The sequence below is a fragment of the Ctenopharyngodon idella genome, chromosome 6 (genome assembly GCF_019924925.1).
Source record: "Ctenopharyngodon idella isolate HZGC_01 chromosome 6, HZGC01, whole genome shotgun sequence".
NCBI lineage: Eukaryota > Metazoa > Chordata > Actinopteri > Cypriniformes > Xenocyprididae > Ctenopharyngodon > Ctenopharyngodon idella.
Window position 1 is genome coordinate 8,663,949 of NC_067225.1, and position 23,675 is coordinate 8,687,623.

The window sequence follows — 23,675 nt, forward strand, 5'->3', positions numbered from 1 at the left end:
AACATTAATTTTGTAATCATGAATCATGCTTTAGAAAAGGAACATTTATTGGCATGTAGAGTCTGTAAAAGCAGCAGACATGTGCAGGTACTGACAAACAAGAAAAACCGATAATTGCAGTTTCAAAGCACATACATTTTATGTGTTTACTGTTGAGATAATCAATTCACCATGAATACGAAAATGAAATAAGTTAACTAATGCAGAATACAGAGGAACAATACTTGATGAACTAACAAATTATCATTATTTATGAATAAATTCCACTCATTTCTGGCATCATTTGACTTGAAAAGCGTAAACATCAATGCAGAAAACATCCTATGTATGGACACCAAGTATTTTGACAGATTTTGCTTGTAAACTGTGCAGTAAGTCACATATTCTTAACCAGAAAGGCACAAAACAGATGAATTATACACAAATAAGCAAATAAACCATTGACCAGAAAAACACAAGCAATTAAAACAATTCAAAACAAAATAAATAAATATTTAAGAATCAAAATAGTGCATTTGGCCAAAAAAAAAATAAAATAAATAAAACATCACTCCCCTAGAACAACACTTTTGGGTGTTTTTGTTCAGCTTTCACTTTGCAGGTTTCAAATAATTCTGTAAACACACTGATAGCTAAACTCATAGCTATGATAGCTAAACATTCTGTGCTACATGTTTTTGTCCTAATGTACTATGCAATATTGAATGTTAACACTGTAAAATTATTCTGACTTTAGCAACTGCAGTTTGTTCTGTTATATCACCCTCATAAACAAACCATGCACAGATATTGTACTGGGTGACATCACCACTATGGGCCGCAATACACCATTAGTATTAGAAATTGTAATGTGATATGATATTAAGCCCACTATATGTGAATGATGTAGTGCATATATAAATAAAATAGCAGTAAAAACTCCTAACAGCCTTCAGAATTACTGAAGATGTACTAAATGAACATGCTGAAGAGAGAAGTTAAAACCAAACATGCCAAAAACCAAAACAGCATTGATCATAAACATTCAAACATAGTTTAGTTTGATTCATCCTCTTTCTGCTGTTCCCCCTGAGCTTCAGCTTCTTCCTGTTGGACATCCTTTGAGGGGGACGGGGTATGTCGAGGCTCTGACACCTCGGCCTCGGTTTCGGTTTCGTGTGCGACAGGCGGATCTTCAGCGGCCGCGTCCTGAGGGTCAGCAGATGTAGGTCTTTCCACATCATCTGTAAAAATGAAATAATTAAATAAGATAATAATTGGCACTGGGGACTTACACTCCTAAGAGCCATGGCACTGTTGTGGTGTGTAAGAAAGTATGCGTATTAGGCCTGTTAAAGCATTACAAAATAAGAATATAATTTGTGGCATTGTTCATTCAGTATGATAATACGTTTAAAAGAAGCACAATACGCATTATCAAAAGCCAATTATTAATTATACAAAAACAAAAATTAAGATGATGAACCATGCATTTTGAAAATAAGATCAGATTTTTTTTAAAGAAAAGTATTCAGCATTTTAGACATTCAGTATCTAACTTAGCATCTGACCATCGTGCTAAATTTAAAGGGTTAGTTCACCCAAAAATGAAAATTCTGTCATTAATTACTCATGTCGTTCCACACCCGTAAGACCTTCGTTCATCTTCGGAACACAAATTAAGATATTGATGAAAATAAGATATTGATGAAATCCGAGAGGTATATGACTCGTCCATAGACAGCAATATAAATCAACATTTTTAAGAAAAAGAAAGGTAGTAAAGACACCATTAAAACCGTCAACGTGACTGCAGTGGATCAACCTTAATGTTATGAAGCGACGAGAATACTTTTTGTGCGCAAAAACAAAACAAAAATAACGACTTTATTCAACATTATCTTCTCTTCCCTGTCATTATCCTTACGCAGGTGACGCAGTAAGCACAGTGAAGGCTTCCGTGTTTATGTCCGAATGCCGGCTCAGTATTGGCCAAAGCTGATCACGCGAGCAGCACGACACATGCATGTGATGCTGACGCAGGAGCCGGCCAATAATGAGTCGGTGTTCTGACATAGAACCTGGAAGCGCTGGACGTAAACAACGTATGAGAATGACACAAAAGAGAAGATATTGTTGAATAAAGTCGTTATTTTTGCGCACAAAAAGTATTCTCGTCGCTTCATAAAATTAAGGTTGAACCACTGTAGTCACGTCAACTGTTTTAACGATGTCTTTAGTACCTTTCTGTACCGTGAAACTGTTGATTATATTGCTGTCTATAAACGAGTCATATACCTCTTGGATTTCATCAAAAATATCCCCATTTGTGTTCTGAAGATGAACGAAGGTCTTACAGGTGTGGAACGACATGAGGGTGAGTAATTAATGACAGAATTTTTATTTTTGGCTGAACTAACCCTTTAATATTAATATTGCAGATAACTAAAGATGATAAAAGCAAAAATCATCTTTTTGACTGCTATTTCTATTTGTATATACAGCAAAAAATAGCTGAATGTCAAATGCAGAATATTTTCCTCACGACAGATATAAAACAGAGTTCAAATCACACATTAGAAGACATTTTTCATATATACAGATAAGATTTAAAGCCATTTACAAACACACCTTCTCGCAGTGACAGTCATTATTGTGTTGTGTGATTTTGTGTATGAGAGGGAATAGGAAATGATTGCGATCATGATTATGTTACCCATAGTAACTGAAAAGAGCAGGGAATACTTTAGCACCAAAGCATCATGCAGTGCATACACTACAGGTCAAAAGATTAGGGTGAGTAAGATTTTTATTTTTCATTAAATTAATACTTTTATTCAGCAAGGACACATTAAATCGATCAAAAGTGACAGTAAAGATATTTATAATGTTACAAAACAAATCTATTTCAAATTTACTTTTTTAACGGTTTCTATTCATCAAAAGACCATAAAAAAACAATGGTTTAAAATGACATTTTAAATATGTTTAAAAAGAAAACAGTTATTTTAAATAGTGATAACATTTCTAAATGTTACTGTTTTACTGTATTTTTACTGTATTTTTGATCAAATAAATGCAGCCTTGGTGAGCATAAGACACTTTCGAAAACAACAGAAAATCACACCGACCCCAAACTTTTGAATGGTAGCGTATGTGTAAGTAAAGTGAGTCTGTGCGTAGGTTCTGGGACCTGAGTGAATTCTCTTGAAACTATGAACTTTACTCCAGGGGGTGCCAGAGTGTGAAACCCGAGTGGAGCGGGCCGACACAATACGGTCTAAAAACACATAAATAAAATAAAATACAACATACATTCATTCATACACTAACATACAAATGATAAATGTAAATGATTTCTTCAAATCTGCATGTCTTGACTTTCAAAGTTGTTTGCTCTCCTTGGAGGCTTTCCAGTTGCAGTTTTGATTGACAAATGGCATGACAAGATGACAATGAATTTATGAGGTCATCATAATGATGTCACTGGCTGTCAGCAGTATGAAATACCTTCAGGGGCGTCACTGTCCTCTGGTGTCTCGGTGGCGGCAGAAGATTGTGTTTCAGGAGATTCAGAGCGAAGTCTGCGCTCAAAACTGAACTCTGGGAGTCTGGGTGCCTGGGGGCGTGTCTTTCTTGCCGGGTTCATGAAGTAGCAATAAGCACAACGGAATGCTGTAACATAAAACATCACACGAGTATCAAAATAAGAGGAACCTCAGGTAAGGAAACACCACACTCTCATTTTGAGTATCCTCAGTTCCATAATATGCTCTGACAGGCTCTTACCTACATACTCAAATTCCTCCTTCAAAGCCATACCATTGTGGGAAAAACACTGCTGGCAAATCAATGCATATCTGAATGTATAAGAGTAAATGGGGTGAGGGCAAGAGACAAATCTTTCTTACATGTACTAACATAATTATGGCCAGTAGAGTGTTCAGTGTGTTTCTCCGAGTAGCTTGAACGTCAAGCTGGTTGTACTGTATATTATACCGCTGTAATACCTGTTCTGAGGTCCATCTCCCACCAAATACTCAATGACTCTGTCCACAGCGCTACGCTCTCGTGGAAGAATGGGTCGAGCGAGAGGTGGCCCAGGGGGACGCATGCCTGAAATGATCAAGAACATAATCGACACTTCATCAGTGCACAATTCAGGAAAAATAACACTCCAGGACTTCAAAATAATGCAAATGACATCAAATATGGCAAAGCAGTGAGAAGTCTATAATGTTCAGTCTGTGTTTAAGCCCCAGAAAATATTGATTTGCTGAGGAATGCATTAATACTTAAGTAAGACGCTAGTAAGAAGTTCTAATGCAGGCTTAAACTGTTTGAATGCCTTTATAAACACTTACAGGATTAGTTCACTTCAGAATTAAAATTTCCTGATAATTTACTCACCCTCATGTCATCCAAGATGTTTATGTCTTTCTTTCTTCAGTCAAAAAGAAATGAAGGTTTTTGAAGAAAACATTCCAGAATTTTTCTCCATATAGTGGACTTCAACGGTTACCAATGGGTTGAAGGTCCAAATTGCAGTTTTAGTGCAGCTTCAAAGGGCTCTACACGATCCCAGATGAGGAATAAGGGTCTTATCTAGCGAAACGATCGGGCATTTTATAAAAAATAAAAATGTATATAATTTTTAACCACAAATGCTCATCTTGCACTGGCTCTGCGATGCGTGTCCATGACTTCACACATTACGTAATCACATTGGAAAGGTCATGCGTGACGTAGGCGGAAGTACCGATCAAGTGTCTGCAAAGCGAACATGCAAAGATTAAGTCAAACGCCCTTTACAAAAAAAGGTAAAACAACGATGTCGGATGATTTTAAAGTGGGAGGAGAAAATGAGATGGAGTTTTTCGCCCTACGGTAGTACTTCCACCTACGTCACGCGTGACCTTTCCAACATGTTTACGTAATGCGCATCACATAGCAGTGCATGGCGAGTATTTGTGGTTAAAAAGCACATACATTTTTATTTTTTTGTAGAAAATGACCGATCGTTTCGCTAGATTATTCCTCGTCTGGGATCATGTAGAGCTCTTTGAAGCTGCACTGAAACTGTCATTTGGACCTTCAACCCGTTGAACCCCAGTGAAGTCCACTATATGGAGAAAAATCCTGGAATGTTTTCCTCAAAAACCTTAATTTCTTTTCGACTGAAGAAAGACGTGAACATCTTGGATGACATGGGGGTGCATGAGTAAATTATCAGGAAATTTTAATTCTGAAGTGAACTAATCCTTTAAAGGGATGGATCACTTAAAAATTCATTCTCACTTCATCTCCTTACCTTTATGTCATTTATTTAGATAAAACTGTACTGTACTTTAATCTCAGCCATTTATCATTTATTATGATATAAAAATAATTAGCTGTGCATTCCAATCAAAAGCACAGCCATTTATACTCTATGATAAAAGACACCAATGTTCATAAAACAGGTAAATTTATTTAAGAATAAAAGAATGTACGAATTGACTCATTTCATATAAAATTCAACTGATTTATGGTCACAGGATATATTATTATATGCTATTTAATCAGAATTACACATCTGTTTTACAATATTCGCTCCCACTTTATATTAGGTGGCCTTAACTACTATGTACTTACATGTACTTATTGTGTTCATACTGTATTGCAAAACACTTTTGCTGCTATTGAGGTGGATATGGGTAAGGTTAGTGACAGGTTTGGTGGTCTGAGGTTTAAGGGTGGGTTAAGGTGTAATGGATGGATCAACAGTGTAATTATAAATGTAATTACAGAAATTAATTACAGATGTAATTACATGCAGGTATTTTTAAAATATAAGTACAATGTAAAAACATGTATGTACACAATAAGTGCATTGTATCAAATGATTAATTTAAATGTAAGTACATAGTAGTTAAAGCCACCTAATATAAAGTGGGACCCAGTATTCATTATCCATTCAAGTATGAGTGTACTAAACCTGATTCAGGTCCTGGTGAATAAGGATTCATGCTTCTTCTCATCATATGTTGTGGTGTTTCTGCCTGGCTCGGACTGGCTACAGACCCGGCAAGCCCTTTCTCTGGAGGTCCTCCTGGGGCAGTACGAAGGGGTGTGCCTCCTGGGGTCATGGGACCGGGTACAAGCCCAGGAGTAGCCAAGGCAACATGCCGCTGCCGTAGGTCTGGATATAATGAGAATATAGCGTGAATTGTGCATACAGAAAACACACTAACTCTGTCAAAAAAATCAAAAATAAATACAAACCTTGTCCTGGTCTAGGGGTCATGTGGGGTCTGACTGGAGTGGCTTCTGCTTCCTGTAAACACAAACCAAGCATTTATCTACCACAACTCATCTGCTAGCTTCAAACATAAATCCCTATTTCCTACATCTTTTTGAAACCTTATTCAAGCTTTAAAGGGATAGGTCACTCAAAAATGAAAATTCTCTGATCATTTACTCACCCTCATGCCATCCCGCAGATTTTTAGGAAAATGATTCATCTCTGTGAGTCCATAACATGGCCGCTCAGTCGATGCTTGAAAACACACAGCGATCATGACGGTAAAAACGATAGGCGTGTAAGAAAAATACTCATTTTGCTTCTGGTGTACTGTCTTATGAGCATTCACAAGGGATGTTGAGACACCTCTTGTTTCCCTTCAGAAGACATTGATTGATCCACTGGGGTCGTATGGATTACCGTCACGATCGCCGTCTGTGGTTTTTCAAGCATCAACCAAGCGGCACCCATTCACTTGCATTATATGGACTCACAGAGATTGATTATTTCCCTAAAAATCTTAGTTTGTGTTTATCTGAAGAAAGAAAGTCATATACAACAGGGATATTATTATACTACACACGACTGTACTTACTGCTTTCTTCTTAGATTCTGGATCGAATCTCTCCAATATGAGTTTAGCATTTTTGTAGGTCTCCGTTTCCATCACCTCCTCAAGCTGACAAAAACAGAATTCATTTTTTATTATGGAACATACAGACAGTTTTATTCATCTGAAATGTTAGCTTAGCTTCTTAGAAAGCTTCTGTTCTAATGTGTCTGAAATCACACTTACTATTTTCCGTTTTTGTGTTTTTAAATCGTCTAATTTTTCATCTGAAACAGAAGAAACCATAAAAGCAATCAATCTCTAAGGCTATTCACTCAAAAGACCAATCAGTCAATCGATCAAATTACATCAAAATCTTAGGCATAGACAATGAAGAAAAGATGATGAAAACAACATGTATAATAAGCTTACTGTTTCTCTCTGTGCGTTTGGAGAAAAGGAAGATTAGCAGTTTTCGTAGTAGTAACACTCTATGAAGAAAGAGAAAAGGTAAAAAAAAAGCAAGACAACAAAACTACCTAAATAGTTGACAATACAATGACATTGACCTCCTTTAGCCAATCAACCTTTAAAAAGAGGTATAATAGAATGCAATATGTAAAATATGTGAGTAACACTTTATCTTACAGTGTCATTGTTACGTATGTTACATGTAGTTACTGTAGTAATAACTATAAATTATGCCTAATTTCATGCAACTAACCCTAAACCAAACCAAACCCTAATCCTAACCCTATAGTAAGTACATGTAGTTACTTAATATTACTCAGTACTTAAATGTATAATTACAGTGTAACAAAGACACCTTAAAATAAAGTGTAACCAATATGTGTAATAATAGGTAATATATATGTGCTGCACTAATAGTAATACAATATAATTGTCCAGCAATAATACTTAGGACTCACAGTGCTGGAAAGGCCAGCAGAGGCAGGGCGGTGATGATGCGAGCGCTCCACTGCTCAGGGAAGTACAGGTAATACACACACAGACATGTGATCAGGTACAGAGCAGATGAGTAGAAGAGAAGCCGGCCCACCCACAACTTCAGCAAGCGCTGGTTCTTTGTACGAAACTCCTCAAGGTCCTTTATGTCCTAGGATTCAAGTCATAATGCAATATTGTGAGTTCATTATGATAAATGATGTAAAAATGCTTTGTAAGTATGCTTCACATGATCTCTTTTAACCTTCTGTGTCATATCTGATGTGAATTTCTAATTATCATCATCATCAAAACTTTGCTGAGAAACCTGTTGTACACAATCTTCTACATGCCTTCTGTTGTCTGATTGATAGTTCATACTTGTTTAGAGCGCAAAAGGCCTTTTAGCATAATTCTAAAAATGTCCACCTTCAGGTCATGTACACGTGTCTTTTTGCTGTGAAATCTGATTTTAGAGAGAATCATTTTTGTTTTAAGTGCTGTCAAATGATTAATTGCGATTAATCACTTCCAAAATAAACGTTTGTTTACATAATGTGTGTGTGCTCTGTGCTGTGTATATTTATTATGTTTATATAAATACACACACATACATGTATATATTTAAGAAATATTTACATGTATACATGTATATACAGTGCCACTTGAAAGTTTGTGAACCCCTTGCAGAATCTGTGAAAATGTGAAACATTTTAACAAACTAAAAGAGATGATACAAAATGCATGTTATTTAGTACTGTCCTGAGTAAGGTATTTTACATAAAAGATGTTTACATATAATTCACAAGACAAAAAAATAGCTGAATTTATTAAAATTACCCCATTCAAAAGTTTGTGAACCACTGATTCTTAATACTGTGTGTGGTTACCTGGATGATCTACGACTGTTTTTTTTTTTTTTGATGGTTGTTCGTAAGTCCCTTGTTTGTTCGGAGCAGTTAAATTGCCCAGCGTTCTTCAGAAAAATCCTCCAGGTTTTGAGATCCGTCTTTTCACACTGAGGACAACTGAGGGACTCAAACACAACTATTAAAAAAGGTTCAAACATTCACTGATGCTTCAGAAGGAAACATGAAGCATTAAGAGCCGGGGGGTGAAAACATTTGGAATTTGAAGATCAAGGTAAATTGTACTTAATTTGTCTCCGGGAAACATGAAAGTATCTTCTGTTGCTTCCGAAGGGCAGTACTAAATGAAGAAAATTGATATTTAAACAAAATAAGAAAAATTTAGACATCTTCATCCTGTTCAAAAGTTTTCACCCCCCGACTCTTAATGCATCGTGTTTCCTTCTGGAGTATCAGTGAATGTTTGAACCTTTTTTAATAGTTGTGTTTGAGTCCCTCAGTTGTCCTCAGTGTGAAAAGATGGATCTCAAAATCATTCAGTCACTGCTGGAAAGGGTTCAAATATGCAAAAAATGCTTGAAATCTGAAGAATCTGCAGGACCTGGAGGATTTTTCTGAAGAACGCTGGGCAATTTAACTGCTCTGAACAAACAAGGGACTTACGAACAACCATCACAAAACAAAAAAACAGTCGTAGATCATTCAGGTAACCACACACAGTATTAAGAATCAATGGTTCACAAACTTTTGAACTGGGTCATTTTAATAAATTCAGCTATTTTTTGTCTTGTGAATTATATGTAAACATCTTTTATGTAAAATATCTTAATCAGGACAGTACTAAATAAAAAATAACATGCATTTTGTATTATCTCTTTTATTTTGTTAAAATTTTTAGCGTTTTCACAGATTCTGCAAGGGGTTCACAAACTTTCAAGTGGCACTGTATATAATTTAAATTATATATAAATATTTTATATATAATATATTATTTTTAAATATATACATGCATGTGTATAATTACATATACACATAATAAATACACACACATATTACGTAAACAAACTTATTTTGGATGCGATTAATCACAGCACTAGTTTTGTTATTAATATTTCAAAATGAACATCTATCATAATTGTATTGCACTGCATGATATGTTTTTAAATACAGAGCTTTGATCATAAAACTAAACATTTTATTATTGGGAGACAGTGACAATACATGCATTGTGTTTTTTCCTCCATGAGTACTACATTGGCTATAAATGCCTTTTCAAATATGATACAAAACATAAAAGACATACACAAACCTTTTTTCGCATTTCCTTTTATATTTTGTCTAAAGTTTCAATGAAATGTTCCATTTCAAAATTATTTTTTTTCTGACTTATATATCAGACTTTATCCAATCCGATTAAAGTTAAGTAAGTTAAGATAAAATTGAAATGTTTGCTGATATGTTGGCAGGAATAACAGATTTGTCGCAGTATCCCATGTTATAGCAAGCCATTAAAAATCCTGTACACAACATAAATCTGTGAAACGCTGACCCTGCTAATGCACAACCTGTGACTACTGAATGTTGGACATATAAGCACTGTTAGTTACAGTTGAATGTTCAGGGTGAAATTAAACATAAAAGCCCTCTGGTATTGCAAAGTGTATTCCTACAGCTCACTCTAAACCAAAGCAGTGACCACTACTGGGCAGTTAAGGTCAACCGCAGCAATCCAGCGAACAGATGGTCCTGTCAATACAGTCTCCAGATAGACGGAGGCTTCGGGAGGAGAGCCAGGAATGAGTAAAGCAAGGAAATGCAGCCAGTACAAGGGTTCAGATGATGACATACAGCTCTGTGGTGTGTGATAAGGTCACAATGGCTGAAAGAAGTCTGTGGGTGTGAAAGGGCAGGACAGCAGTGGAGAACATACCTTATCCAGTGACTCCAGAAGCTCCACAGTGGAAGGCTTAGTCTGTAAAGACACAACGATTACTTTAATTATTGTGTATAGAAAGCGTTTGATTGAGGAAAATGGCTAAAAGAGTGAAATACACACCTTCCACCGTGAAATGATGGCTCCCATTGTCAGAACTGCTAATCCAGACCTTAAAGCAGAAACAAAACCCCTCTAATAACGCCTACAACACATTCAGTCTCTAATGCATCTGCCTGGAAGACAGACAGCACAGAACAAAACACAATCTTGGAATAGGGATCAGTCATCTAATCAATAACGTGGGTTGGAGAAGCAAACCCCAAACGAATACCAAGAGTAAGTAAATTCACCTGAGAAATAAGAAAACATTGCAACTATTATTACTGCTGTGTTGAGGTTATTACTACAACAGGGATTGGCAGTAAACACCTGCCCTGCCTTTTCACCAGACTAAAACTGTCCTGGAGCTAATTCGCTTAATGGAAAACCGTAAGCAATGTGATTTAAACATATTTTCATTACGTTAATATTGGGTGGAGCATATTATAAGACAAACATTTGCAAGAGTTCACTCGTTAACTTGCCTTTCTACAGAGATGGGTCGGAGGCTGAGTGTGTGACGGTGACATAAAGGGTTTTCGGAAGTTAAATCGGACCTTCAAAATAAAAGCCCCGTAGCGTACAATTAAAAGCCTTGCACCAAAATATCGCATCTAAACATGATGATTAAACTTAATTCTGTTAATTAAAAATGCATTTACTGCATGGTTCAATCCTAAGATTTATTTAATTAGAAGAGAGTACATACATGTTTATGGCCTTTATTTGTTCGATAGTAATCGCAAATTACATTATAAAAAAATAATCAAACAATGGAAGGAAGATGATAAAATTACTTTAAATATTCAATTTGTAAATATAAAAACAGAAATCGAGGATGTTTTAGCTGCTAAAACTAGTTTTGTATTGAGAACAGAATAAGGTACGTCTATACACTGTTTTAGAAAGATAAACATCTATAAGGAAAAAATTGACCTAATTTTAAACAACCTTTCACTTGTTTATATATTCAGAAGAAACTATTGAATATGTAAAGGTGAGGCATAAATTACATCTTTGATGGTATACAAGAAGAGATGCTGCTAAAACAACAACAAAAATAAAAATATAAAACGACCAGAAATCTTTTAGCTGGCCAATTAATTTTCCCCCAACAAAATAGGCCACTAGTAAATAAAAATAGGCCACTCATACTCACTAACGTTTGAGCTAAAATGTTCCACTTTATAAACTGATGTTTAATTTTTAGCCTACTGTCCGCATAATATCAACTATCGAAAAGAATCTCAATTCAAACCTATCATATTTATTATGAATGCAGTAGCTATTGGCCTAGCCATAGGCTAAATGTGTACATACATAACAACCACACACGTAAAATTACAATTTAAAATATGCCTATTTTTTTTAAGTTGTATGAACTAGCTACATTATTACAACTGTCATGAATGCTGCATAAAATGTTCTACCGAGCGATACACACTCTCTCTCTCACACTCACGCACACGCGCGCTCACATCAAAGTAACAATGAATTTCAATATTAAGAAATTTAAATGTTATAGGCTATAATAATATAAATTGTTCTCATGCACAAATTTTCATTCTCTCTCAACCCCCACCACAGACACGCACACATTTTAACACCTTTATCGAACTGCCTTTTTCTAATGTCATACTAGCTATAGTATAGTCTAAATGAAATTGGCCATGATTGTAATTAAAATTGCAATTATGTTATGATATGTTATGAGATGCCCCGATATCTGATCAAGCCTGGAAAAAAAATTGCATAGCTTAGGCGACATGTACGTTCAGTTTATTGATGAGCTGAAAATGATATGAAAATATCTGTGCAGAGCCATTTTAGCCGAACATATATTGGGGGAAAGGGTCATTTTTGATATTGAAGTAGGACTTAGGTTTTTACCTTTTTTTTCATCATAAAATTATGCCGGAATTAACACGCAATGAACAGTCTCGGTATCCTACAATGTGCAGAGATAAACTCTTAACAATAAAGGTTCCAAAAGGAGGTTTTCACATGCATTGAAGATCCATTTTGGTTACCCAAAGAACCTTTCCCTGAACATTTCTTAAAAGAACATTTTTTCCGTTATAAAGAACCTTTTGTCCAATAGAAATTAGAAATTAAAGGTCCTTCATGGAATCATGGATGCCAATAACGAACCTTTATTTTTAGTTAACTTTAACGCTGCCCATCTTACCGGACTTCGCCCTATATTTTGCGCTATTTCGGGCGTTTCTGTTTCCTTCATTTGTTCGTTTTTGTAGATTGTAAATGGTAAGCTGGCAACGGCACTGTGGGGTAGAAAATCTGCGGTTTCTAAGCTCTTCCCAGCTCAAAAGTTGATTTACAGCTCAGGTTGTAAAACGGTTTTTACGAGCCTCGCGCGCCCGTCATTGGGTATCACAGATGAGACGCGCAACGGGCTCGAGGTAATATTGGCCCCTCTCTTTCCTTCCCACGCGCTGTTGAACAGAAAAGCTCAGAACGAGGACGTCTGTCTGCATTTCTCATTGTTTTTCATTTGTGCAGAATATTTTACTTGTTATTTTATTTTTTACTCTTTTCTTTAAATATCGTCTGTTTACTTTAGCCCAGCTATTATAGGGAAATCTGTTTTAAATAGGTCGTTTTTTACATCAAATGGTAAGTGCAGCTGCAAAATCAAACAATATATTTTTGCCTTTTTAAAATAATTTATATTTACTTTTCTGATTAATCAGTCGCTTTATCAATGAGTAACCTAACTGTGAAGCTAACTCGAAAAAATTGTCTGGTCATACACTGTTGAATGAGAGATTTCTAATTAAATATAAAATATTAAGACATTAAGACAAGTTTAATATGAAGTCAGACAAGTCCAGTTCTGTTATGCATTTGTTTCCTATGAGTAAATCTGAATTTATTGTTCTGGTTTCTTTGTTAACGAATCATTTAAATTTGAAAGCGAGAGGGTTCTCTTAATTTACTACCTTACTGCATTGCGGCGAGAACAGAGAGAGAGAGAGAGAGAGAGAGAGAGAGAGAGAGAGAGAATTTGGCTTTCTTTCTAAGGTAGCAGGTTTCTCAAATTGCCTCATTTCGTTTTGAAAATTTGAAATTTGGCAACATGAAGCTACAAACTGAGAAATAATACTCACTGAATACCTCAAAATAGCCTCATTTTCTTTTTAAGAGACAATTTATCTAGCCTATGTTTTAATGTGGCCAAATAACAAACGATAAAATGGTCTTTCAGATATATAATTGCTCGTCGAAAGGATTTTGCTTGAAATTAAGGCGTTTCTTGTTTCTTTTTTTTTTTTTTTTTTACAGGGTAGCCTATTCAATTTTTTGGGTGCGAATTAGGCAACGCCTTTTCATTTTATTTTCTGGACTGTGGAAACAATGTGCTCCCAATTTTCATTCCATTTCGGAGCAAGCTTTGTTCCGTCGTCTATATATACCCTGTAGAACCGAATGTGTGTTTCCACTGCACATTCACAGATTCGGTTTTAGGGGAGTATATGGACGATGCAAAAACGTCTGCTTTCAAGATAAAACCCCAGTTATTGGATACATGCACGAATAAACCCCTATTTTCGTTTATTTGAATCAATTGCAATGGCAAAACAATGGTTAAGATTAATATAGCTGACTTTTATAGAGATTCTTCAAGTCTTTGTTTTTTTCATTGCCGTTCAAATATTTACCTAAAGGTTAAAATGTCGTGATTTTATCTAACATCCAATAATATCCTAAATAATTAGAACATTACCAAGTGTGTACTGTATTGAATTGTGTTTCTTTAGTTCTCCTTTTCTTTCTTTTAGAGGACGGGGTGAGATTCTCCGAGCTCTGCTCAAGCCTGGAACATTCTACAGCACCACAATAAAATACAAGTTCCGTTTAATGATGAGCTGAACATGACTTGAAAATATCTGTATATGTATAATGAGCCCTAATAAAATGGAAATGTACAAATGTGTCCTTGTATGTTTATTAATAAAAAATAATTATATAGTCTAACATATAATTCAGTAAGCCCTATCTCTGTTAATTGTTCATCTATTAATATTAATAACATTATTTATCGATTATTTTTATATATAAGTATTATGGAATAGCCTATTTACATTTTAAAACAATGAAGAAAGGTTTAATGCGTCTGTTAGCCTATAGGTTTTCACATATTAATATATGCTTATATTCTTGTTCACATAGCCTAGATGTAGGCTAAGAATGGATAATAATCTACATTGGTATAATAGTATTATTTCACGAAAGAATAATTGAGATGCAGCTCACACACACAGTGGAAAGCGCGCGCACTACTGGCCCGCGCACACGATTTATGGCCCGCGCCCAGTTCTAATGGCACCATAATGACCGCTTGCAGACACCTGCACCGCCTCTATAAAAATACATTAGCACATAAATAAATAGAAAATATCTAGAGCCTTAATAAAGAGTTTTTATTATGGTTACAACGAAATAAAAATAATAATAAACAATAGGCTAATAAAAAATATAAAGGTTTTAAGAATAATGTTGAAAAGCACAATTTGCAGTGAAATGCCGCTTTACGCGTTTGGAAGGTGAGGAACGTAATCGACATCTAGCCTATATAGAATCCAAAGGGAATACAAAATAATGAGACTAGATTGAGAAGACGACAAGAATCAGAATCGCCAAAACCATACCGCATGATAAATGGAAATCTAAACAAGATTAAGAATCATCCTAGTGGATGATTGGCACTGCAGAATGTATGAAACAGTTGAACATGTCCTTCTGCATTGCAGAGCACATAACAATGAACGACAAATAGCCTACTGGAAAAAAAAGAAAAGGAAGAAGGTGCAAACATTATGAATTTAGATAAATTAACTTAAGTCCCCTTAATTTTATTCCTTAAAACTCATCTTTGATCACAAAAATAACATAATTTTTTTCACAAATGTTTTTCTTCATGCTTTAAAACAGCTTGAATAAAACTCTACACCTTTGCTTCATTTAGCTTATGAATATGCTAATCAGCCCCGCCTCCACTCACTCGCACGAGCTCAGAGATCCACTCGGTCAACTTACTTTTCTTTTTTACTTTTTACAACGTCGGACACATGACGGTATTTAATATGATTAGGCTTTTGCTTGACTAACCTACATTATCAAACAGCTACTAATAATGTGTTGCTAATGTTACACAAACTATGTTCCTGTTTGTCATCTCAGACAGCTGCCTTCTAAAAATCAGTATCGTTAAAATGCTTTGAACAACTCAAAACGTCAGTGGAGAAAGTTCATCATAACATCGTAATATACATCATACACCCGTTATATTGCTAAATCTACACAATTTTTCATATCAACTGGAAAATATAGAGGGATAACCTGGCTTCTCTTAAGACTCCCCTGCTTCAGAGCGGTCATGGTTGACGTGATTGGTTATAAGATAGTTTGTGACGTCACAAACACCAGCGATTTCAAGTTTTAAAGAAAAAATATTCAGCAATGGTGTTGACTTATGCATTTGCACATGGTTTGTCTTAAAGCATATTAAAAACACAACACAGACATATAAACAACATTAAAAACTTGATTTTCACCAAAGGGGGACTTTAAATAACTTAATGAGAAAGAAGCTGCAGCAAGGGAATGAGCATATAGCTCTGATAAATGATCTAAAAGAAACAGGAAATTATATAAGAATGCAATGTTATCTAAATTTATATTTATTTATTGATTGATTCTTCGTTTGTTTGTTTCATTATTATTATTAAGTTTATTCCCAAAGCGTTGACGCTTCACACTCCAGTTCAGTAGGTGGCGGTAATGCACCATAAGCTGGTTTGCTAACAACACAAGAAGAAGAAGGAGGAGGAACGTGATTGGCTAGAAAGCAGGAAAAACTTCTGGATGACGTCACTACACTGGGACAGGAGCTTGCTTTGCCCTTGCGTGGAAAATTAATGCCATTTCAGTGTTTCGATCAGTTGTTGTGTTTAGATTAAAGTAGATTTCTTCTGCGCTGTCATGTCTCTTGCTGCAGAGGCTTTCGTCTCTCAGATTGCAGGTAATGTTTACGCTTGTGTGTGTTGTAGCGAGACCATAGGCGTGTTAGTGGTGGTTTGTGCTTGAGATGGGCAGGTTAGAATGATAATCTGTAATTCTTTTCATCATAGTCATTTAATTTCCCTGCATATTAGTAGAGTAAAGCCAATACCTCTGGTCACGAGTATGTTATATATATTTATTAGTTGTATTTACAACAGTCACAGTTCTGTTGTTTGTAGTGCTGTTGTCAGGGTCAAAGATAAAGAAACCTATTAAATGTTTAATAACGTAATGTAATCTCACATAGATGGATGTTTAAGGATTAGGGTTTCTGAAAAATGGAAAGATACAGTATTTTTTGCGAAATGCATGTCTTCAGTTTTATTTATTTTTTTATTTTTTTATTGCAGCTGCTGAGCCATGGCCAGAAAATGCTACTCTGTACCAACCTCTTAAAGGTAACTTAACCCCCACCTCGTTTTTTCACATTTACATTTAGCATGAGATCTTTAAAACCACAAAATAAATGAAATGAAATGCACATTAATATGTTTTTTTTTTTTTTGCAGAGGATCAAATCCTGCTGTCAGATTCTGCATCCTCTCTGGCAGTTCAGGTGAAAATTAGTGCCATAATCACCCTGTTCAGTCACACACACTTGCTGGTTCACATCTTGAAACCCAAATAGTTTGTCACATGTTTTAGGTTTAATCTTGTTTTGCAGACTTTCCTAAGGATGTGCGGCCTGCCAGTGCAGGTGTCCTGCCGTGCCAATGCTGAATACATGTCACCGTCAGGTGAGTAACCAAATTCTCTCAGTTTTACAGTCGTTTTGATGTTTTTGTTACATTTATTAGGGATTTGTTTATTCTTATCTTATGTTGGAAAGGTAGTGGTAAAGAGCTCTTTTTTTTGTAAGGTTGAATGTATGAGTTAGAGCTTGTTTGTATGCCTCTCTGTTCATTAGGGAAGGTTCCTTTCATCCATGTTGGAAATCAAGTTGTGTCAGAATTGGGGCCGATTGTTCAATTCACAAAGGCAAAGGTATCACTTTCACTCTAAAAACAAATATGAATTATGAAATACTAGAATATTTGACTGTTGGCTGACATTGAGCTGTCCGTAGGGTCATTCTCTGAGTGACGGGTTGGATGATGTCCAGAGGGCAGAGATGAAGGCTTACATGGAGTTGGTCAATAACATGCTGCTGACAGCTGAGGTACAGACCTGCACACATCAGCATGTCTTTGTGTATTACATACACTACCGTTCATTTTTAAAGAAGTCTCTTATGCTCACCAAAACGGCATTTGGCCATAAATACAGTAAAAAGAGTAATATTGTGAAGTGTTATAAAACTGAAATAGAACTGTTTTTTATCTGAATACATTTTAATGAGTTAGTTCCCCCAAAAATGAAAATTCTGTCTAGGCCTGGGCTATAACTCTCGATATAGTTTAACTTAAATGCATTAAAATGTAAACAGACATGAAGTTCGGTTGCATGAACAACTCTCAAGCTCGCTCCGTCCCTGGATCACAAACAGACGCGCTACGAGTGACAAGCAAACAAGTTGCTGTGGATTTCAGTTGCACAATCGCCACGTGAGATCAGAACACACAAACACATGAAAATGAGTGCTGTACCTGCCGGCGACGAGGAGATTGTGAATAAAAAGGACATATCAGCTCGTCAGTGTGGCAGTTTCATGGTTTCCTTACGTCTTACAGTTGATTTACAGGTGCTGGTCATATAATTAGAATATTATCAAAAAGTTGATTTATTTCACTAGTTCCATTCAAAAAGTGAAACTTGTATATTATATTCATTCATTACACACAGACTGATATATTTCAAATGTTTATTTCTTTTAATTTTGATGATTATAACTGACAACTAAGGAAAATCCCAAATTCAGTATCTTAGAAAATTAGAATATTACTTAAGACCAATACAAAGAAAGGATTTTTAGAAATCTTGGCCAACTGAAAAGTATAAACATGAAAAGTATGAGCATGTACAGCACTCAATACTTAGTTGGGGCTCCTTTTGCCTGAATTACTGCAGCAATGCGGCGTGGCATGGAGTCAATCAGTCTGTGGCACTGCTCAGGTGTTATAAGAGCCCAGGTTGCTTTGATAGTGGCCTTCAGCTTTTCTGCATTGTTGGGTCTGGCATATCGCATCTTCCTCTTCTCAATACCCCATAGATTTTCTATGGGGTTAAGGTCAGGCGAGTTTGCTGGCCAATTAAGAACAGGGATACCATGGTCCTTAAACCAGGTACTGGTAGCTTTGGCACTGTGTGCAGGTGCCAAGTCCTGTTGGAAAATGAAATCTGCATCTCCATAAAGTTGGTCAGCAGCAGGAAGCATGAAGTGCTCTAAAACTTCCTGGTATACGGCTGCGTTGACCTTGGACCTCAGAAAACACAGTGGACCAACACCAGCAGATGACATGGCACCCCAAACCATCACTGACTGTGGAAACTTTACACTGGACCTCAAGCAACATGGATTGTGTGCCTCTCCTCTCTTCCTCCAGACTCTGGGACCCTGATTTCCAAAGGAAATGCAAAATTTACTTTCATCAGAGAACATAACTTTGGACCACTCAGCAGCAGTCCAGTCCTTTTGTTTTTAGCCCAGGCGAGACGCTTCTGACGCTGTCTGTTGTTCAAGAGTGGCTTGACACAAGGAATGCGACAGCTGAAACCCATGTCTTGCATACGTCTGTGCGTAGTGGTTCTTGAAGCACTGACTCCAGCTGCAGTCCACTCTTTGTGAATCTCCCCCACATTTTTAAATGGGTTTTGTTTCACAATCCTCTCCAGGGTGCGGTTATCCCTATTGCTTGTACACTTTTTTTTTCTACCACATCTTTTCCTTCCCTTCGCTTCTCTATTAATGTGCTTGGACACAGAGCTTTGTGAACAGCCAGCCTCTTTTGCAATGACCTTTCGTGTCTTGCCCTCCTTGTGCAAGGTGTCAATGGTTTTGGACAACTGTCAAGTCGGCAGTCTTCCCCATGATTGTGTACATTTACATTTACATTTACTCATTTGGCAGACGCTTTTATCCAAAGCGACTTACAAGTGAGGAATACAACAAGCGAGTCGTCATGACGAGGCAAATAGACACAAAAAGTGCTCACAATACAAGTCTTAGGTAATGCTCAGAGTATCATAAGCTACAATAGAGAGGGTTTAGAGGAAGTGAAAGGATAGGTATAAATAGCCTACAGAACTAGACTGAGAGACCATTTAAAGGCCTTTGCAGGTGTTTTGAGTTAATTAGCTGATTAGAGTGTGGCACCAGGTGTCTTCAATATTGAACCTTTTCACAATATTCTAATTTTCTGAGATACTGAATTTGGGATTTTCCTTAGTTGTCAGTTATAATCATCAAAATTAAAAGAAATAAACATTTGAAATATATCAGTCTGTGTGTAATGAATGAATATAATATACAAGTTTCACTTTTTGAATGGAATTAGTGAAATAAATCAACTTTTTGATGATATTCTAATTATATGACCAGCACCTGTACTTCAAAGTTCGTCTTGAGAGGGCAGTTGTCATTTATAGGTATTAACAGCTGCACAAACAGTGTTTTCAACCACACAGTATCTTTATTTCTGTGTTAAAAATATTCAAATTATCACAGAAGTACTGAGATAAAAGTTTATAGTTCAGATATAAATACTAATGTCTATGTTATCGATCAAAATAGAGCATATCAGCTTTTGAAAGAAACTTGAACGCGTTGAAAATGACGCAATAATCGATTACATTGTTTCACCACCAGGTGGCAATAAGTGACTGTTAAATTTATTTGACATTGAATCTTCATTCAACAGATTCTTTCAAATACACTGATTCATCCAGTAATGAAACGAGTATGGGCGTCATTGAATCATACATCCAAACAGATTTTTTTTTTTAAATAATTAATTCAAATATATTTCAAATTTTAAAAAAGACTGCAGCAATTAATATTTTGTCAGAACCTCTAGTAAATTACGTTATTTCATTTAGTTGACATTCAGAATTGTTATCTCGGTTTGAAAAAAAAAAAAAAAAATTCTCAATTTATCCAGAATTGTGCAGCTCTAAGTGTCTTTAACACTTATTTATTTAATCTTCATATAAAATATAAGAAAGATTTGTTTACATTTTATTTCGCTTTAATTAAAAATGCATTGATTAAATTCAAACATTTTTTTCTACTAAAATGTTTTCAATAATTATCGATACTGATCAATATGAAACATTGTATTGTGATAATTTTTTTAGCTGTATCGCCCAGCCCTAATTCTGTCATTAATTACTCACCCTGATGTCGTTCCACACCTGTAAGACGTTCGTTCATCTTCAATTAAGATATTTTTGATGAAATCCGAGAACTTTCTGATCCCCCATAGAAAGTAATGCAATTACCATATTCAAGGTCCATAAAGGTAGTAAAGACATCGTTAAAATAGTCGACGTGACTGCAGTGGTTCAACCTTAATGTTATGAAGCGACGAGAGAACTTTTTGTACGCAAAAACAAAACAATAAGTCATGTTCTGACGTAGAACCTGGAAGCGCTGCACTGTGTCTATAAGCAGCGTAGGAGACTGACAGGGAAGAGAGGAAATTGCTGAATAAAAAAAAAAAAAATAATAAAAAAAAAAATATAATATTATTATATTTATTTATTTATTTAGCGCACAAAGTTTTCTCGTCGCTTCATAAAATTAAGGTTGAACCACTGTAGTCACGTCAGCTATTTTAACTATGTCTTTAGTACCTTTCTGGACTTTGAATGTGGTAATTACATTGCTTACTATGGAGGGGTCAGAAAGCTCTTGGATTTCATCAAAAATATCTTAATTTGTGTTCTGAGGATGAACGAAGGTCTTACGGGTGTGGAACGACATGAGGGTGAGTAATTAATGACAGAAATGTCATTTTTGGGTGAACTAACCCTTTAAAATGTAATTTATTACTGTGAATTTTCAGCATCATTACTCCAGTCTTCAGTGTCACATGATCCTTCAGAAATCATTCTAATATGCCGATTTCGAGCTCAAGGAACATTTCTTATCATCAATGTTGAAAATAGTTGGGCTGCTTAATAGTTTTGTGGAAACTTTTCAGCATTCTTTCATGAAAAGAAAGTTCAAACGATCAGCATAGAATGTTATTCTAACAATTAAGTATCTCAATTTAATGCCTTCCTGCTAAGTAAAATTAATTTCTTCCAAAAAAAAACAAAACAAAAAAACTTACTGACCCCAAACTTTTGAATGGTACTGCATTTATTAACCATGTACAAAAAAAAAAAAAGATTGATATGTAAATTACTCAATTTTCATCACATTATGTATCTTTGCTCATGGATTTCTTTAATTATACTTTTTTTTTTTCATTTTTATGTATTTTATCTTTTACATGATCATTTTCAAAGTGATAATCTGTGCAGAGCAGTGAAACTATGCCTCTTCTTTCTAGTTGTATATCCAGTGGTGTGACGATTTTACTGCTACAGAGGTATGTTTCACATACAAGCACGTCCACAAATCATATACATATCTTATTAACAAAGATGACATCAATGGCACCAAATGTCAGCATATATGATCATGGTATGCATTTAATGGTAATGTGTGTTCAGATCTCTAGGCCACGATACAGTAGTCCCTATTCTTGGCCCCTCAATCACATTCTGGCCTATCAGAAGCAGTGGGAGATACGGAGGAAGATGAACGCAATTGGATGGTCTGGAAAGAATCTGGAGCAGGTATTTTTTTGTGTGCAGATAAATGAAGTGTAATTCATTGACTCAGTCAGTTTACGTGTTTTTCTTTCATAAATGTAGCCAATGTGCACTACTAAGGCTTTGTGTGGGTTTCCTCTTCTCAGGTATATGAAGATGTGAGTCAGTGCTGTCAGGCCTTGTCGCAGCGATTAGGAACACAACCCTACTTTTTCAACAAACAGTAAGTTTTGTGCACACACAGCATTAGAGAACTTTTAAACAGTAGTGTACACATACAGACATGCAACATAACTCAATTATTACATGGCATCTTTGCTAATTGTTGTACTTTAAATGTCGCAGGCCAACCGAACTAGACGCTCTGGTGTTTGGTCATCTTTTCACCATACTCACCACACAACTGACCAGCGACGAGCTTGCTGAAAAGGTTAAATCCTACACCAACCTGCTTTCTTTTTGCCATCGCATTGAACAGACTTACTTTAAGGAGCACGACCGAGAAGGCCAGTCGGTGTCCTCACGCCATTCCAAAAGCTCACTACCTTGAGCATCACCCTTTGCCCAATATTTCTCACTCCTTTGATCAGGCTGAAATGATTGACATCTTTAATATCCTTGGATTAAAAGACTTGAAATTGTTGTCCTGTTGAGGTTAAAACATCAAACAGATCAGTAGGAGGGAGAAAAGGGGCACTAAATAAAGGTTTGTGAATATTTAAAGCGTTCCCAACGTGTTTCTGAACTACTCCTTTGCCTGTTCATAATGCCATAATGGGAACTTGCCTGCCGCAAAAGTAGAATTAGGTTTCATATTTAGTTGATGTAAATCTTTTTTCCACTGTGTGACGCCTTTGTCTGATATGTGTAAATGGAAAGTGCCTACGAAGTATAATAAACTTCAAGTTGGACGTTTGTTTCTGTGTTAATGAAGATGTCTGTTCATGCAAAGTCTAAATGTGTTATATGTACTTTAAAGCATTGTAATGTAGAGGCAGTTCTCTAATATGACACAACACTCCCAGCATAATTCTGCTGTTTTTGCTCCAGCAGGGGGCACATTAATGCTGCATAATATTAAAAGCATAGCCTGTAGTCAATATTTAGTAAATACATAAATGGATGTAGTGTCATTGTATTAGCTTTTAAACAGTTTTTATTGTATTTAAATATATATTGGATTTACATGAGTCTTATGTAGAGAGTTTTAGAATACTACATATGTTTTAT

At 35.8% G+C, this 23,675-nt stretch overlaps 2 protein-coding genes across 5 annotated transcripts; one reads left to right on the plus strand and one right to left on the minus strand.

Moving 5' to 3' along the window:
• Positions 1 to 29: 29 nt before the first annotated feature.
• lnpk (lunapark, ER junction formation factor) lies at positions 30 to 11,237 on the minus strand. Of its 4 annotated transcripts, none has more exons than XM_051897206.1 (14): positions 11,143 to 11,237; positions 10,683 to 10,791; positions 10,557 to 10,598; positions 7,742 to 7,929; positions 7,245 to 7,303; positions 7,059 to 7,099; positions 6,858 to 6,941; positions 6,244 to 6,295; positions 5,957 to 6,160; positions 3,990 to 4,095; positions 3,769 to 3,839; positions 3,490 to 3,654; positions 3,173 to 3,259; positions 30 to 1,223 (listed from the first exon to the last, which is right to left on the minus strand). In XM_051897206.1, the coding sequence occupies exons 2-14, from the start codon at positions 10,707 to 10,709 to the stop codon at positions 1,036 to 1,038; spliced, it is 1,314 nt and encodes a 437-aa protein (XP_051753166.1). In that variant the 5' UTR covers positions 10,710 to 10,791; positions 11,143 to 11,237; the 3' UTR covers positions 30 to 1,035. The 4 variants fall into 4 exon arrangements, with proteins under 4 accessions (XP_051753166.1, XP_051753165.1, XP_051753168.1 ...); XM_051897205.1 differs by having other exon boundaries at positions 10,683 to 10,731; positions 11,147 to 11,231; XM_051897208.1 differs by lacking the exon at positions 3,173 to 3,259 and having other exon boundaries at positions 10,683 to 10,731; positions 11,147 to 11,236.
• A 5,295-nt stretch (positions 11,238 to 16,532) lies between these two features.
• On the plus strand, positions 16,533 to 23,361 carry mtx2 (metaxin 2). Its single transcript, XM_051897461.1, has 10 exons — positions 16,533 to 16,704; positions 17,096 to 17,143; positions 17,255 to 17,301; positions 17,410 to 17,482; positions 17,653 to 17,729; positions 17,812 to 17,904; positions 22,181 to 22,219; positions 22,344 to 22,469; positions 22,592 to 22,668; positions 22,791 to 23,361. The coding sequence occupies exons 1-10, from the start codon at positions 16,665 to 16,667 to the stop codon at positions 22,993 to 22,995; spliced, it is 825 nt and encodes a 274-aa protein (XP_051753421.1). The 5' UTR covers positions 16,533 to 16,664; the 3' UTR covers positions 22,996 to 23,361.
• The last annotated feature ends 314 nt before the right edge of the window (positions 23,362 to 23,675 follow it).

What these genes read in the sequence shown, in the direction of transcription:
- mtx2 (XM_051897461.1), top strand. Translation starts at nt 16,665, where the DNA reads ATGTCTCTTGCTGCAGAGGCTTTCGTCTCTCAGATTGCAG. An exon ending in TCTGTACCAACCTCTTAAAG is followed by an intron (nt 17,144 to 17,254) that starts GTAACTTAACCC and finishes TTTTTTTTGCAG; the next exon opens with AGGATCAAATCCTGCTGTCA. An exon ending in CCCTACTTTTTCAACAAACA is followed by an intron (nt 22,669 to 22,790) that starts GTAAGTTTTGTG and finishes TAAATGTCGCAG; the next exon opens with GCCAACCGAACTAGACGCTC.
- lnpk (XM_051897206.1), bottom strand. Translation starts at nt 10,709, where the DNA reads ATGGGAGCCATCATTTCACGGTGGAAG. An exon ending in TTCTGGAGTCACTGGATAAG is followed by an intron (nt 7,930 to 10,556) that starts GTATGTTCTCCA and finishes CTTGAATCCTAG; the next exon opens with GACATAAAGGACCTTGAGGA. An exon ending in GACCCCTAGACCAGGACAAG is followed by an intron (nt 6,161 to 6,243) that starts GTTTGTATTTAT and finishes CATTATATCCAG; the next exon opens with ACCTACGGCAGCGGCATGTT.